Below are 15,275 nucleotides of genomic sequence, written 5' to 3'. Positions count from 1 at the left end.
TTTTTCGGGTAGGTATGTTCCGTCTACTATTCAATATCTACAACTTTGCTTCAGCCACAAAAGAGATATTCCGTACGGTATACGAGATATAACCGCGCTAAAATATAGAAAAAGTGATAAAAATCCACCTTGAGGAAAACTAAATTCGTATGGTCATAAATTATGATGCAGAAGTTCTTATTTTTGGGGCTACTTTCACGTGCAATTGTCAGAATTGAGTCCCAAAGCAATGAACTGAAATATGTTGTACTGTGTTATCTTTGTATATACATTTTTTTTTGTATTTTTTTTCACAATGTTATTTTCTTGTGAGAGCGATATAAAACCACTGTGAGAATAACATATTAACATTGTGTATTGTAAAAAAATTAAAGAGCAATAAAAACTCGTTTAGAATTGTTAGATCATAAAATATTTAGGTTAATATAAAAAAAATCTAATTCAAAATAGTATAAAACAAGAAAAAAGTTTTTCATATACTTCATAAAGAAAAATAAAATTAAACGAATTCAATTTAGCATTCTTTACATTAAATTTCTTTCGCGAAACAAATTAAATTAAATCTAATTAAATTAAATTCGCTTAAGAAATAAATTCAAGCAATAGCTGTACTCTGACTGAACGATTTCTTTACTGCTTTTAGAAACTAAGAAGTACGATCGAAAAAACCTTAACACACGTTTTTTCTTAAAACTTTTAACCCAAGTATTATTTTTTTTTGATCAAGTTACCTTTATAAAGTATGTCAATTATTATGTTTAATGTCAATTATGTTCATTTGTTGTTAATCTGATTAAAATGAGTGACGAGAAAAAAGTGCGTACTAAAATTATATTATTAACAGAACATTTAATTATGATGAAATCATTTAATACATTTCAAACAACTTAAATGCCATTTAAAAGCGTTACGAAAAGGTAAGTTTCAAACATTAACAATATTGTCAAATGATCAAAAATGATAAAACGAATAAAAAGAACAAGGAGATTGAACAACTTAACACTATTAATTTGACTGAATTGTTTAATTGTTCATGAATAACTAGTTTCCAAAAAACCGAAGAATATCAAAACCGCGGTTTCGGTTTTTAAAAATTTAATACCGATCGGTTTCGGTTTTATTTCGGTTATGAGATAATTTGTTAATGATGAAAATATGGCAACTACACAACGTGTGGTTGCCATAATTTTAGTTCTTGAAAATTTCGTTTCATTTCATTTTAATCATTTTTGATTGTTGTGTAAATTATTTTAATTTTACTTGTTGCTGCCAAAAGTTTCAATTCAATTAACACGTTTGTTAATTAAATTGAATTTGTTATTTCCATGCATGCCGAAATAACTACTAGAAATTGAAAGGTAATTTGTAAACATTAATGTCACTGCAAATTTTACAGTGGGCTAAAAGATGTCCTTGTGATTTATTCATTCGTTTGGAAATGGTGTCTGTCTATTCCTTTTGTTCCTTTTATTTATGTTTCGTTTATGGAACTATGTAATTTAACATTTTTGCTTTCGTTATTCATTCCTTTTTAAACCATTGAATTGTGAACATCATTTTTAAGTTTAAATAAAAACTATATTTTAAAATAAAAACAACAGGTTATGGGCCCAGACGTCGTAACCTTGAATTGATTATATTATTTTGTGCTGAAGGACAAGTGCGAAATGAGTAGTGTTTTACAAATAGAAAAGTTGGATGACTCCAACTATGAGAGTTGGACGGTGCAGATGAAAAGTGTTTTAATACATAGTGGCTTTTGGTACATTGCATCCGGCAGGGTTGAAAGGGAATCGTGTACAACTGACAAGGAGAGAACAACATGGGACGCGGATGACGAAAAGGGCTTGGCGTCAATTATATTAAGTGTGAAACCTACTCAACTTGGTTATATAAGGAACGCCAAAACATCCCATGAAGCATGGTTGACTTTACAGACAACATACCAGCCCAAAGGTCCCATACAGAAAGTATCCCTATATAAGCGTTTGCTAAGTCTTCAAATGAAGGAAGGTACCAACGTGATGCTGCATGTCAAAAAGTTTTTTGAGACAGTGGGAAAATTGGCTGAAACGGGCATAGAAATGCAGGAAGAGCTTTTGAGCATTATGTTGTTGTGCAGCCTAACTAGAGATTTTGAAAATTTCGTGATAGCCATGGAAACGCGTGACAGTCTTTCTAGTCTAAGTGTCATCAAGCAAAAACTTCTAGAAGAAGCCGAAAGACGAAAGGAAATAGTAGAAGGAGAAGAAAAAACAAGCAGTCAGCTCGTTATACGCAAAAACAGAAAAAACATTACAACAACAAAAAGACTTTTACTGGAAAATGTTTTATTTGTAATGTAACGGGACATTTTGCCAACCAATGTGACAAAAAGAAAAAACAGCAAAATCAACAACATCAGGCTTTGTCTATGGTGACAAAAACAACAGCATTGTCTACAGTAGCAGAAGCAGATCGTAAAATGAAACCAAGTGTTTGGTATGTCGATAGAGGCGCAACAACACACATGTGTAACGAAAAGAGTATGTTCAGCAAGTTCGAGCAGCACAACGAACAAATTGCATTAGCAGGCAACAAATTCATAACGGCAACAGGAAAAGGTGATGTATATTTGAAAATTAATAATATAAATATTACGTTCGAAGATGTACTGTATTCTCCCGAGTTGCAGGGCAATTTTATTTCTGTTACTAGAGTTGTCGACAGGGGCCTAACGCTCAAATTTGATGCAAACACAGCAACAGCCAGACGACAAGATGGTACAATTATATTTCGTGCTACAAGGGAAGACAACCTTTTTGCAGTATACAAGACAACAGAATCGCTGTTTGGTATGACTGATTCAAATGAACTATGGCACAACAGGTTTGGCCATTTGAACTACGCAAGTTTGAATGAATTGAGGAAAGCAGGCATAGTAACAGCAGTGAATGTCAACAATGACAACAGGCCATGCAGAACATGTATGATGTGCAAAATACATGTTCTACCATTTCCTAATGAGAGTGATCACGTTTCAACAAAACTGTCCACTCAGATGTGTGTGGTCCATTTAGGACACAATCGTTGGGAGGCGCTAAATACTTTATTACTTTCATTGACGACAAGTCGAGAAGAATTTTCATTTATTTTATGAAGGCGAAGAGTGAGGCGCTAGAGAAGTTTAAACAATTTAAGCTACAAGTGGAAAATGAAACAGGAGAAAAAATTGTGATGTTACGTACAGACAACGGCAGGGAGTATGTAAACGGTGAGTTTGAAACATTTCTGCAACAACAAGGTATACAACGTCAGTTAACAGTGCCGTATACACCACAACAAAACGGCGCGCCGACAACAAAACGGCGCGCCGTTTTGTTGCCGCGGCGTTGCTGAGCGCTGCAACAGAACACTTGTTGAGATGGGTCGTTCTATGCCGTTTCATGCTGGCGTACAGCAGAATTTATGGGCAGAAGCTGTTAATACAGCAGCATATATTCGTGACAGATGCCCAACAAAACCAAATAATTTCAAAACACCATATGAGGTATGGTATGGAAGACAACCTACTGTTAAACATTTACGTACGATTGGATCGTTTGCGGTTGCATTGGACAAAACGAAGAAATCAAAGTTCGAGCCAAAGGGCGACCAACTGATGATGATCGGCTATTCAATGGTGGCGAAGGCGTACAGACTTTATGACGGGAAAACACATCGTATAATTGAGCAAAGAGATGTATGGTTTGATGAGAACAATTTTGACAACAACAACAAAACGGGTGACCAACAACAATTCTGCGAGGAAGTGAATTGTTTGAAAGTATGTGAGAAAAAGGCGGATGATTTAGCATTGCATTTGGAAAGAACAGATGACATAGAAAATGTTGCAGAATCACAACAGATTGAAAATGTTGATAACGTCGAAATTGTTGCAGAAACGTGAAAAATGATGATGATGAATTTAATACAGCCGATGAGGATAGTCAATATGAGCTACAGGAAAACGTTGAACAAAAACCAATAATAATCGGGAGAGGCAGGCCGAAACATGTCAGGGATGGTAAACCCGGCAGACCACGCAAAGATTTTAATGAATTGAATAGCATGGTGGAAATGAAAATTCCACAGACTACAGAAGATGCGATTTGCTGTAACGAAAAAGACTTATGGTTAGCAGCTATGAATGCGGAAATTTCTTCTTTGGAGAGAAATAAAACGTGGACATTGTCAGATTTGCCTGATGGCCATAAGGCCATTTCGTGTAAATGGGTTTATGCTCTGAAAAGAGACAAACAAGGTAATGTTGCACGCCATAAGGCTCGTTTGCTGGCAAAGGGGTGTAGCCAGCAGTACGGAATTGATTATATGGAAACTTTTTCCCCTGTGGCCAGGAACTCCACCATAAGGATTTTATTTGCGCTAGCTGTTGAGGATAAAATGCATCTACATCAAATTGATGTAAGTACCGCATATCTGAATAGTGATTTGCATGACGAAATTTATATAAAACAGCCACAGTGCTTTAAGAATGAAAGGTACCCTAATAAAGTTTTACGCCTTAATAAGGCAATATATGGCTTGAAGCAGTCAGGTAGGGAGTGGAACTCCAAATTGGATGCAGTATTGAAGAAATTTGGTTTTCAACCGATTGAAGCTTACCCTTGCCTGTATAAGAGAAAAATTAATGATAATTTAGTGTTGATAGCCGTGTACGTAGACGATATTATTATCGGGTGTGCTGATAGGCAAATTGTGTTGGAGGTCAAAATGCAAATATGCAGCAAATTTGATGTGTCGGACAAAGGGGCATTACACCATTTTTTGGGTATTGAAATTGATCGGTGCGGCGAGACTGGTGCAATAAAAGTTGGGCAAACAAATTATATTGAGAAGTTGTTGAGGAAATATGGCATGAGTGAGTGCAAAAGGATTTCAACTCCACTTGAGGCTGGTTATCAACCACAGTGTGCAGATAATTGCGAGAAGGTTGATCAGCAGCAATATCAATCCATGGTTGGCGCTTTGATGTATTTGGCCATCACCACTCGACCAGATATTTTACACTCAATATCTAAGATGGCTCAACGGAACTCTGATCCACATCGTGAACATTTGAATGCAGTAAAGCACGTATTGAGATACTTATAAATTGAACTTCGCTACTTCAGGAAACTGTTTATTATCTGACTACTTCGATGCTGATTGGGGTGGTGACATTTCTGATCGAAAGTCATATACTTGTTTTTCATTTTTTGTCGGCAGCTGTTTGGTGTCGTGGGAGTCGAGAAAACAACATTCTGTAGCGTTAAGCAGTACTGAGGCAGAATACATGGCCGCATCTGAAGCAGCGAAAGAGGCAGTTTATCTACGGCGACTTTTAATGGAATTAGATCATTCCAATGGTGAGCCAGTAACTCTTCATATTGATAACCAAGGAGCACAGAAGCTGGCGACTAACCCCGTACACCACAGAAGGAGTAAACATGTAGATATAAAATACCATCATATACGAGAGGTTGTTGGGGCAAATGAAATTGTTTTGCAGTATTGCCCGACTAACAACATGGTGGCAGATGTTCTTACTAAGAACTTACCTGGAACTAAACATAATTTTTGTATTGATCAGATGAATTTAAGATAAATTAATATGAAGATACATCCACGTTGAGGGGGTGTGATGAAAATATGGCAACCACACCACGTGAATGTCTCTATTCCTTTTTTTCCTTTTATTTATGTTTCGTTTATGGAACTATGTAATTTAACATTTTTGCTTTCGTTATTCATTCCTTTTTAAACCATTGAATTGTGAACATCATTTTTAAGTTTAAATAAAAACTATATTTTAAAATAAAAACAACAGTTAAATATTAAGTGTTATAGAAACAAAATCAGTTGAGAATGTAGGAAATGCTATACAAATTTAAAATTCAAACTTGTCGGGTGTTCAAGAGGATAAATTCATTTCAATGGTACTCTTTCAATATATTAAATTAGCGTATATACATTAAAGTTGGTTAATATGATTTCAGAAAAGAAATAATCAAGAATAGTGGACTCAATGGTATTATAATACCAAAAAAGGAGAACTAAACCAAACTTCGTTCTTCAAAATGGTACACATGATTCTGAATGAGTTAGAATTCACAAAAGGAGACTTCAATGGTACCTTTCTTTAGCATGAATCTAGAATCATGATGCTGATTAGGAATACAAAATGTGGGTCTTTATGGTACTTTTTTTATTCCATTAATACCTTTCGAATGAGCTAGAATCCACATTACAATGAATCAATAAACATGAAACTAGAAACATGATATCCTGAATTTGTATTAATTCACTAAGGGAGACTTAATGGTACTATTTCTTTCTTCCAATTGGGGTGGCAAAGCGCACCGAGTCCATACTCCATACTTGTATCAGATATTTGAAAACAACTAAATAAATATTTGTTACAAAAATGTTGCATTATTTTTATAAAATTAAATAAATAAACAGTAATTTGGTTTATTTACCAGGAAATTTTCTTGTGATCAATATTTTTAAATGAGTTTGTGTCATTATTTATTAATAGGTTTCCTTGCAAGCCTCTAAAAATAGATTAAAAGTAAAAACTGAAGAATAATTGTCGGTTTCGGTAACTGAAACCGAAACTCTATGAATAACTCAACTCAATTGTAGACCTAAGAATTATAATTTCACTCTATCAAAATCCAACGAAATTATATGTACTTCTGAGGGTAATAGTGTAAAATCAAAAATATGTGAACAAATAAACTAACTTTTAACTTTAAAACAAAATTCTGCATTACCTTATTGGATCCAGACCATTAAGCTTTGTTTCTATTTTACTTGCTTTAGATAAAGCCATGCCAGCCCATGAGTCGAATCTTGTAGGATTAACTGTCAAATCAAGTGTGTAAAATTTGATAGCCTTTATGAAGTCTCTGTTTTTGAAATAGAAATCTGCCAGTAAATAATACAAGCTTAATACTTTATAAGGCAACTTAAAAGCATTTGCATCCATAGGCGGCGATGCACAAAGTCCTTCAATATACATTGTTACATGATTTATTGACATTGCTGGATCAAGCTCCTTGGGCATCAATGATACTATCCTTAATAAAAGTTGCTCCATATCAGATGTTATTGATTCTAGTTTGTAGGAGTTAAATTCAGGCAGATCTTCTGGTCGATATAAATCAAAAACTTGTATAGCCTTTGGCCAACATAGTTTGATTTGAGAAGCTTCATGGTCCTCCAAATGTCTTAAACGTGCTTTTTTTTGAGGGTATTTAAACAAACAATAAGTCACCTAAAGAGAAAAAAAAATATTAATTAATTATGCAGTATTTTGCAAATTATTGGTGTTGATTTGATATACGTATTTATTAAAATCTATCGCTAACTTTATGTTGAACTAACTTTTAATGAGTGACTACTGTAATGTACCAAATGTTTGCCTACAATTTTTGATATTTATTTAATTTCATCGCCAATAGCCTTTCCTATTATAGGCCTATACAAGTGGACTGGAAACATATTGTATTGGAAATAAATAGGTAGCTTGTGAATAATTGCAGATATCTTAATCATATTTAACACTGAGTTTCTGAGTTAATTTTCATTTGAACGGTTTCGTAGTCTAGTGTATATATGAGTTGATAACTGTTGCATCTCCCTTTAGATCACCTGTACTCCTATGATTTGAGATTTAAGATATTTAAAATCATCAAAACCGGTGTGCTTCGCTAACCGTACCGTAATGATTTACAATATATTTAGTCTATCTAAAATTAGTTTCTAATGTAATAAAAAGTACATTCTATTTCTTATTTTCTAACCTTAATGTGAATTGTAAAACGACCTAGCGTGGGTTATAGGTCTTGCTGAGTACATACAAATTGTGTCAAAAAATTTCAGAAACACCCTCAAATTCAGAAGTTATTCTAAAAAAACCGTTTTCAGTGATGTTCGTCCACTTAACGACCTGTAACTCAGTCAGTTTTTGTCCGATATTTCTTTTAACGTGTTTAGCTTAGAACTCTGTTCATATTTGCGAAAAATGATGGTTGTTTCGTGCGAAAAATTTTATATACAACAAATGATCAACTGATGATTTTAATTTCGTGCGAAAGAAGTACTGCTTATGTTATTTCGTGTGGAAAAATTAGGTTACCAGATGTATTTCACAAAAAGAACAGAGTACTGCTTTTGCGAAATTATTTCGCAAATATTTCATTCAAAAATATTTTATATATAGTTTGACAGCATTTCGCAATAAATTTTGAACAGAGTACTTAACTTCTGGAAAGAAAACTGATGACGCTTTAAAACGACATGCATTTATTGGTACCGTGAAATAACTTCCAAACGAAATAACGAAAAAATTAAATAACACCCAACAATTTTTTCATACAACTTAGGACTTATTTCATTATGACTCCTAACGCATGGGGAGTTATTTCATATTTTTTTGTTGGGAGTTGATGAAAATATGGCAACCACACAACGTGAATGTCTCTATTCCTTTTGTTCCTTTTATTTATGTTTCGTTTATGGAACTATGTAATTTAACATTTTTGCTTTCGTTATTCATTCCTTTTTTTTAAGTTTAAATAAAAACTATATTTTAAAATAAAAACAACAGGTTATGGGCCCAGACGTCGTAACCTTGAATTGATTATATTATTTTGTGCTGAAGGACAAGTGCGAAATGAGTAGTGTTTTACAAATAGAAAAGTTGGATGACTCCAACTATGAGAGCTGGTCGGTGCAGATGAAAAGTGTTTTAATACATAGTGGCTTTTGGTACATTGCATCCGGCAGGGTTGAAAGGGAATCGTGTACAACTGACAAGGAGAGAACAACATGGGACGCGGATGACGAAAAGGGCTTGGCGTCAATTATATTAAGTGTGAAACCAACTCAACTTGGTTATATAAGGAACGCCAAAGCATCCCATGAAGCATGGTTGACTTTACAGACAACATACCAGCCCAAAGGTCCCATACAGAAAGTATCCCTATATAAGCGTTTGCTAAGTCTTCAAATGAAGGAAGGTACCAACGTGATGCTGCATGTCAAAAAGTTTTCTGAGACAGTGGAAAAATTGGCTGAAACGGGCATAGAAATGCAGGAAGAGCTTTTGAGCATTATGTTGTTGTGCAGCCTCCCTAGAGATTTTGAAAATTTCGTGATAGCCATGGAAACGTGTGATAGTCATTCTAGTCTAAGTGTCATCAAGCAAAAACTTCTAGAAGAAGCCGAAAGACGAAAGGAAATAGTAGAAGGAGAAGAAAAAACAAGCAGTTTTAACGTTCGTTCTACGCAAAAACAGAAAAAACATTACAACAACAAAAAGACTTTTACTGGAAAATGTTTTATTTGTAATGTAACGGGACATTTTGCCAGCCAATGTGACAAAAAGAAAAAACAGCAAAATCAACAACATCAGGCTTTGTCTATGGTGACAAAAACAACAGCATTGTCTACAGTAGCAGAAGCAGATCGTAAAATGAAACCAAGTGTTTGGTATGTCGATAGTGGCGCAACAACACACATGTGTAACGAAAAGAGTATGTTCAGCAAGTTCGAGCACCACAACGAACAAATTGCATTAGCAGGCAACAAATTCATAACGGCAACAGGAAAAGGTGATGTATATTTGAAAATTAATAATATGAATATTACGTTCGAGGATGTACTGTATTCTCCCGAGTTGCAGGGCAATTTTATTTCTGTTACTAGAGTTGTCGACAGGGGCCTAACGGTCAAGTTTGATGCAAACACAGCAACAGCCAGACGACAAGATGGTACAATTATATTTCGTGCTACAAGGGAAGACAACCTTTTTGCAGTATACAAGACAACAGAATCGCTGTTTGGTATGACTGATTCAAATGAACTATGGCACAACAGGTTTGGCCATTTGAACTACGCAAGTTTGAATGAATTGAGGAAAGCAGGCATAGTAACAGCAGTGAATGTCAACAACGACAACAGGCCATGCAGAACATGTAACAAAACTGTTGCAATTGGTCCACTCAGATGTGTGTGGTCCATTTAGAACACAATCGTTGGGAGGCGCTAAATACTTTATTACTTTCATTGACGACAAGTCGAGAAGAATTTTCATTTATTTTATGAAGGCGAAGAGTGAGGCGCTAGAGAAGTTTAAACAATTTAAGCTACAAGTGGAAAATGAAACAGGCGAAAAAATTGTGATGTTACGTACAGACAACGGCAGGGAGTATGTAAACGGTGAGTTTGAAACATTTCTGCAACAACAAGGTATACAACGTCAGTTAACATTGCCGTATACACCACAACAAAACGGCGTTGCTGAGCGCTGCAACAGAACACTTGTTGATATGGGTCGTTCTATGCCGTTTCATGCTGGCATACAGCAGAATTTATGGGCAGAAGCTGTTAATACAGCAGCATATATTCGTGACAGATGCCCAACAAAACCAAATAATTTCAAAACACCATATGAGGTATGGTATGGAAGACAACCTACTGTTAAACATTTACGTACGTTTGGATCGTTTGCATTGGACAAAACGAAGAAGTCAAAGTTCGAGCCAAAGGGCGACCAACTGATGATGGTCGGCTATTCAATGGTGGCGAAGGCGTACAGACTGTAGGACGGAAAAACACATCGTATAATTGAGCAAAAAGATGTATGGTTTGATGAGAACATTTTTGACAACAACAACAAAACGGGTGACCAACAACAATTCTGTGAGGAAGATAATTGTTTGAAAGTGTGTGAGAAAAAGGCGGATGATACAAATCAACAACAGCTCTGTAAAGATAACGATTATTTAGCATTGCATTTGGAAAGAACAGATGACATAGAAAATGTTGCAGACTCACAACAGATTGAAAATGTTGATAGCGTCGAAATTGTTGCAGAAACTGTGAAAAATGATGACGATGAATTTAATACAGCCGATGAGGATAGTCAATATGAGCTACAGGAAAACGTTGAACAAAAACCAATAATAATCGGGAGAGGCAGGCCGAAACTTGTCAGGGATGGTAAACCCGGCAGACCACGCAAAGAGTTTAATGAATTGAATAGCATGGTGGAAATGAAAATTCCACAGACTACAGAAGATGCGATTTGCTGTAACAAAAAAGACTTATGGTTAGCAGCTATGAATGCGGAAATTTCTTCTTTGGAGAGAAATAAAACGTGGGCATTGTCAGATTTGCCTGATGGCCATAAGGCCATTTCGTGTAAATGGGTTTATGCTCTGAAAAGAGACAAACAAGGTAATGTTGAACGCCATAAGGCTCGTTTGGTGGCAAAGGGGTGTAGCCAGCAGTACGGAATTGATTATATGGAAACTTTTTCCCCTGTGGCCAGGTACTCCACCATAAGGAGTACAATGCATTACACCATTTTTTGGGTATTGAAATTGATCGGTGCGGTGAGACTGGTGCAATAAAATTTGGTCAAACAAATTATAATGAGAACTTGTTGAGGAAATATGGCATGAGTGAGTGCAAAAGGATTTCAACTCCACTTGAGGCTGGTTATCAACCACAGTGTGCAGATAATTGCGAGAAGGTTGATCAGCAGCAATATCAATCCATGATTGGCGCTTTGATGTATTTGGCCATCACCACTCGACCAGATATTTTACACTCAATATCTAAGCTGGCTCAACGGAACTCTGATCCACATCGTGAACATTTGAATGCAGTAAAGCACGTATTGAGATACTTAGCAGGTACAGCGGACTATAAATTGAACTTCTCTACTTCAGGAAACTGTTTATTATCTGGCTACGTCGATGCTGATTGGGGTGGTGACATTTCTGATCGAAAGTCATATACTGGTTTTTCATTTTTTGCCGGCAGCTGTTTGGTGTCGTGGGAGTCGAGAAAACAACATTCTGTAGCGTTAAGCAGTACTGAGGCAGAATACATGGCCGCATCTGAAGCAGCGAAAGAGGCAGTTTATCTACGGCGACTTTTAATGGAATTAGATCATTCCAATGGTGAGCCAGTAACTCTTCATATTGATAACCAAGGAGCACAGAAGCTGGCGACTAACCCCGTATACCACAGACAGAGTAAACATGTAGATATAAAATACCATCATATACGAGAAGTTGTTGGGGCAAATGAAATTGTTTTGCAGTATTGCCCGACTAACAACATGGTGGCAGATGTTCTTACTAAGAACTTACCTAGAACTAAACATAATTTTTGTATTGATCAGATGAATTACAGATAAATTAATATGAAGATACATCCACGTTGAGGGGGCGTGATGAAAATATGGCAACCACACAACGTGAATGTCTCTATTCCTTTTGTTCCTTTTATTTATGTTTCGTTTATGGAACTATGTAATTTAACATTTTTGCTTTCGTTATTCATTCCTTTTTAAACCATTGAATTGTGAACATCATTTTTAAGTTTAAATAAAAACTATATTTTAAAATAAAAACAACAGGAGTTATTTCATAATGCAATAACTCCCAATGAAACAACTCCTAATGAAATTTTTGTTGGGTTTTATTTAATTTTATTTTGGGAATTAGGAGTTATTTCACTGTATTGGGAGTTATTTCAATTGGGCATGTTTTTTCTCGAACGTCCAAATACAATGTAGACTAATTATCTATCCGAATCACACATTTTGCTGTAAAATGGCATCCATTTGTTAGGGCATATTTTATTGATAACACCGTGATACAATTTTACATTTTTTTTGTTGGACTTGAACGACACTATACGCATATGAAACCTGAGATCATATATAGTAAAACTGCGTTTTCAGTTTTTCATTTTGTGATCTTTTCTCCTTTTTAAAGGACTTCAAAGTTTTAAGGATATACAAATTTCAAAAATATTATTTAAATAGTTCTGCTCATTAGTTTTTCTTTATATGGATATCAAATGAAAGGGGATAATTTCTAGAAGTAGATGATTTTTTTTATTTTTACTTTTCAGGACGAAAAGTTGTAAAAAATGTCCCTTGAAAAATGTATCCTTTTATATCCTTGAGAATTTCCAATATATTTTTCTAAAAAAAATATATGTTGAAACCATGCATATACCTTAACACATGTTTAAATTTCGTTCTTATAGCTTTATAAGTTAAGCCTAAACAGAAAAAAACATATTATTAAGTTCATTAAAAAAAAATACTTTTATCGATACAGCAATTAAGATTACAAAAATATTAGATAGTACTTTTTGGACTTGAACAAGTCCACATACACATGAAACTGGAGATCGTATATAGTAAATCTGCGTTCTCAGTTTTTAATTTTCTGATCCTTTCTTCTTTTTAAAGGACTTCAAAATTTAAAGGATGTACAAATTTATAAAAAATTAAATAAATATTTTTATAAATGTTTGGCAAAAAAAAGAAGACGGTCACCAGAAATGGAAACAATATTTTTTTAATTTTTCAGGACAACAAATTTCAAGGAAAATCCTTTAAACATTTGTTCTTTCATGTCCCAGATAATTTTCCTACTAATTTTAAAAAAGGGTTGAGTCTATTAAAAGTTAATTCGTTTTTATTTATCAGGATACATTGTATATAAAAAGTTAAATATCTTATGTAACATCAAGCATCTAGTAGTTTTGAATTGACACGTCAAAATTCTTATAAATAATTTTTAATAAGTGGTCATTTTTAAAAAGTAATATGGAATGTCCTAATAAAAACAAATTTTGTGTTGTTTGTGGTTTATTTGTACCTTTTAATAAAGGAAAAAATGTAACAAAGGCTTTTGTGGATAAGTATGAACAATATTTTTTAATAAACATGGTTCCGAAGGCATGGTATATACCAGAAGTTGTGTGTAATTATTGTTACAAGGGGTTACTACGATCTAAGCAGTTCCCAATAAAATATGTGTACCCAGTAATTTGGTTGAAGCGGAGTGAGCATTCGCGCGATTTGTGTTACTTTTGCCGAAATCAGCCGAATACCATCAGGCTGAAGAATCAAGATAGGGAGAAAATCGTTTACCATAAATGTGATTCAGTGCAGCCCGCGGTACTACGTTCAACATCAAATCCAAAGGCTCCATTGGAAGAGGTTCGCACAATTCCATGTGATGATTTAGAATTACTGAGTATCGGCTCTAGATCAGAACTTTATTCGGAATTTTTACCAATAGGAATTATGCTAGCCGATCCATCGCCGCATTTTATAACCCAAGTGGATTTTGATGATCTCGTGCGTGACACAAATATTTCGCAAAGAAGTGCTGAAGTATTAGGTTCCCGATTACAACAGTGGAAATTGGTTTCTGAAGATTTTCGAGTAACATCAGTCCGAAAGCGTTCAAACGAGCAATCATTTGACGCATGTTTCAAAGTGGATGACCAAACTGGCATCACTTACGCAGATGATGTTGAATAACTTTTCGAAACTATTGGCCATTCCTATGACCCAAATGAATGGCGCCTCTTTATAGATGCATCAACGAAGAGCCTCAAAGGTGTGTTGCTTCACGTAGGTAATGTGTATCCATCAGTGCCAATTATTTATGGTACAGATGTTAAAGAAAATTATGAAAATATAAGCGCTATTCTAAAATTAATAAATTATGACCGACATTGTTGGATGATTTGTTCTGACCTGAAAATAGTTGCCATTTTAATGGGTTTAAAAAAAGGGTTTGCCAAACACCAATGTTTTTTGTGTCTTTGTGAAGGTCGGCGCAAAGATCTTCATTACACCGACCACAAATGGCAGCCTCGTATTGTTCATCATCTTGGACAGGATAGCATTGAAAATATTCCGCTCGTGCCGTCATCAAAAATAATAATTCCACCGCTACACATTAAATTGGGACTTATAAGAAATTTTGTTCGTGCACTCGACGTTGACAGTGCAGCTATGGTGCACTTGAAAAATTTTTTTCCCAAATTAAGCGAAGCAAAGATTGACGCCGGTAGATTCGATTGCTAAATACTTATATTATTGTATTACCCTAAGTAATCTTTTATACTTTAAGGTGTTTTTAATGGATCCCAACTAAAAAAATTGTTAAATTGCAAGGAATTTCCAAACCTTCTATCACCTATTGATAAAAATAGTTGGAGGAGTTTAGATGCCATAATAGAAAATTTCTTAGGTAATAGAAAATCTGAAAACTACGAAGAAATCGTCCGCAATCTCGTTCGCAACTTCGGTGAAATGGGTGTGAATATGTCACTGAAAATACACTTCTTAGATAGGCACCTAGATTTTTCCCCCGATAATTTGAGTCATTTTAGTGACGAACATTGGGAACGATTCCACC

At 34.9% G+C, this 15,275-nt stretch overlaps 1 protein-coding gene across 1 annotated transcript in view; it reads right to left on the bottom strand.

Annotated features, from left to right (window-relative positions):
• Positions 1–15,275, bottom strand: part of LOC135950621 (calcineurin-binding protein cabin-1-like) — a 355,739-nt gene that overhangs the window by 64,730 nt on the left and 275,734 nt on the right. Inside the window, exon 13 of the mRNA XM_065500153.1 lies at positions 6,798–7,300. Within this exon, the coding sequence (XP_065356225.1) occupies positions 6,798–7,300 (503 nt within the window). The remainder of the gene's footprint in view (positions 1–6,797; positions 7,301–15,275) is intronic.

This window comes from Calliphora vicina, chromosome 2 (genome assembly GCF_958450345.1).
Source record: "Calliphora vicina chromosome 2, idCalVici1.1, whole genome shotgun sequence".
Lineage (NCBI taxonomy): Eukaryota > Metazoa > Arthropoda > Insecta > Diptera > Calliphoridae > Calliphora > Calliphora vicina.
Note: the sequence above shows the minus strand (reverse complement) of the source record. Positions and strands in the feature narration are given on the sequence as shown.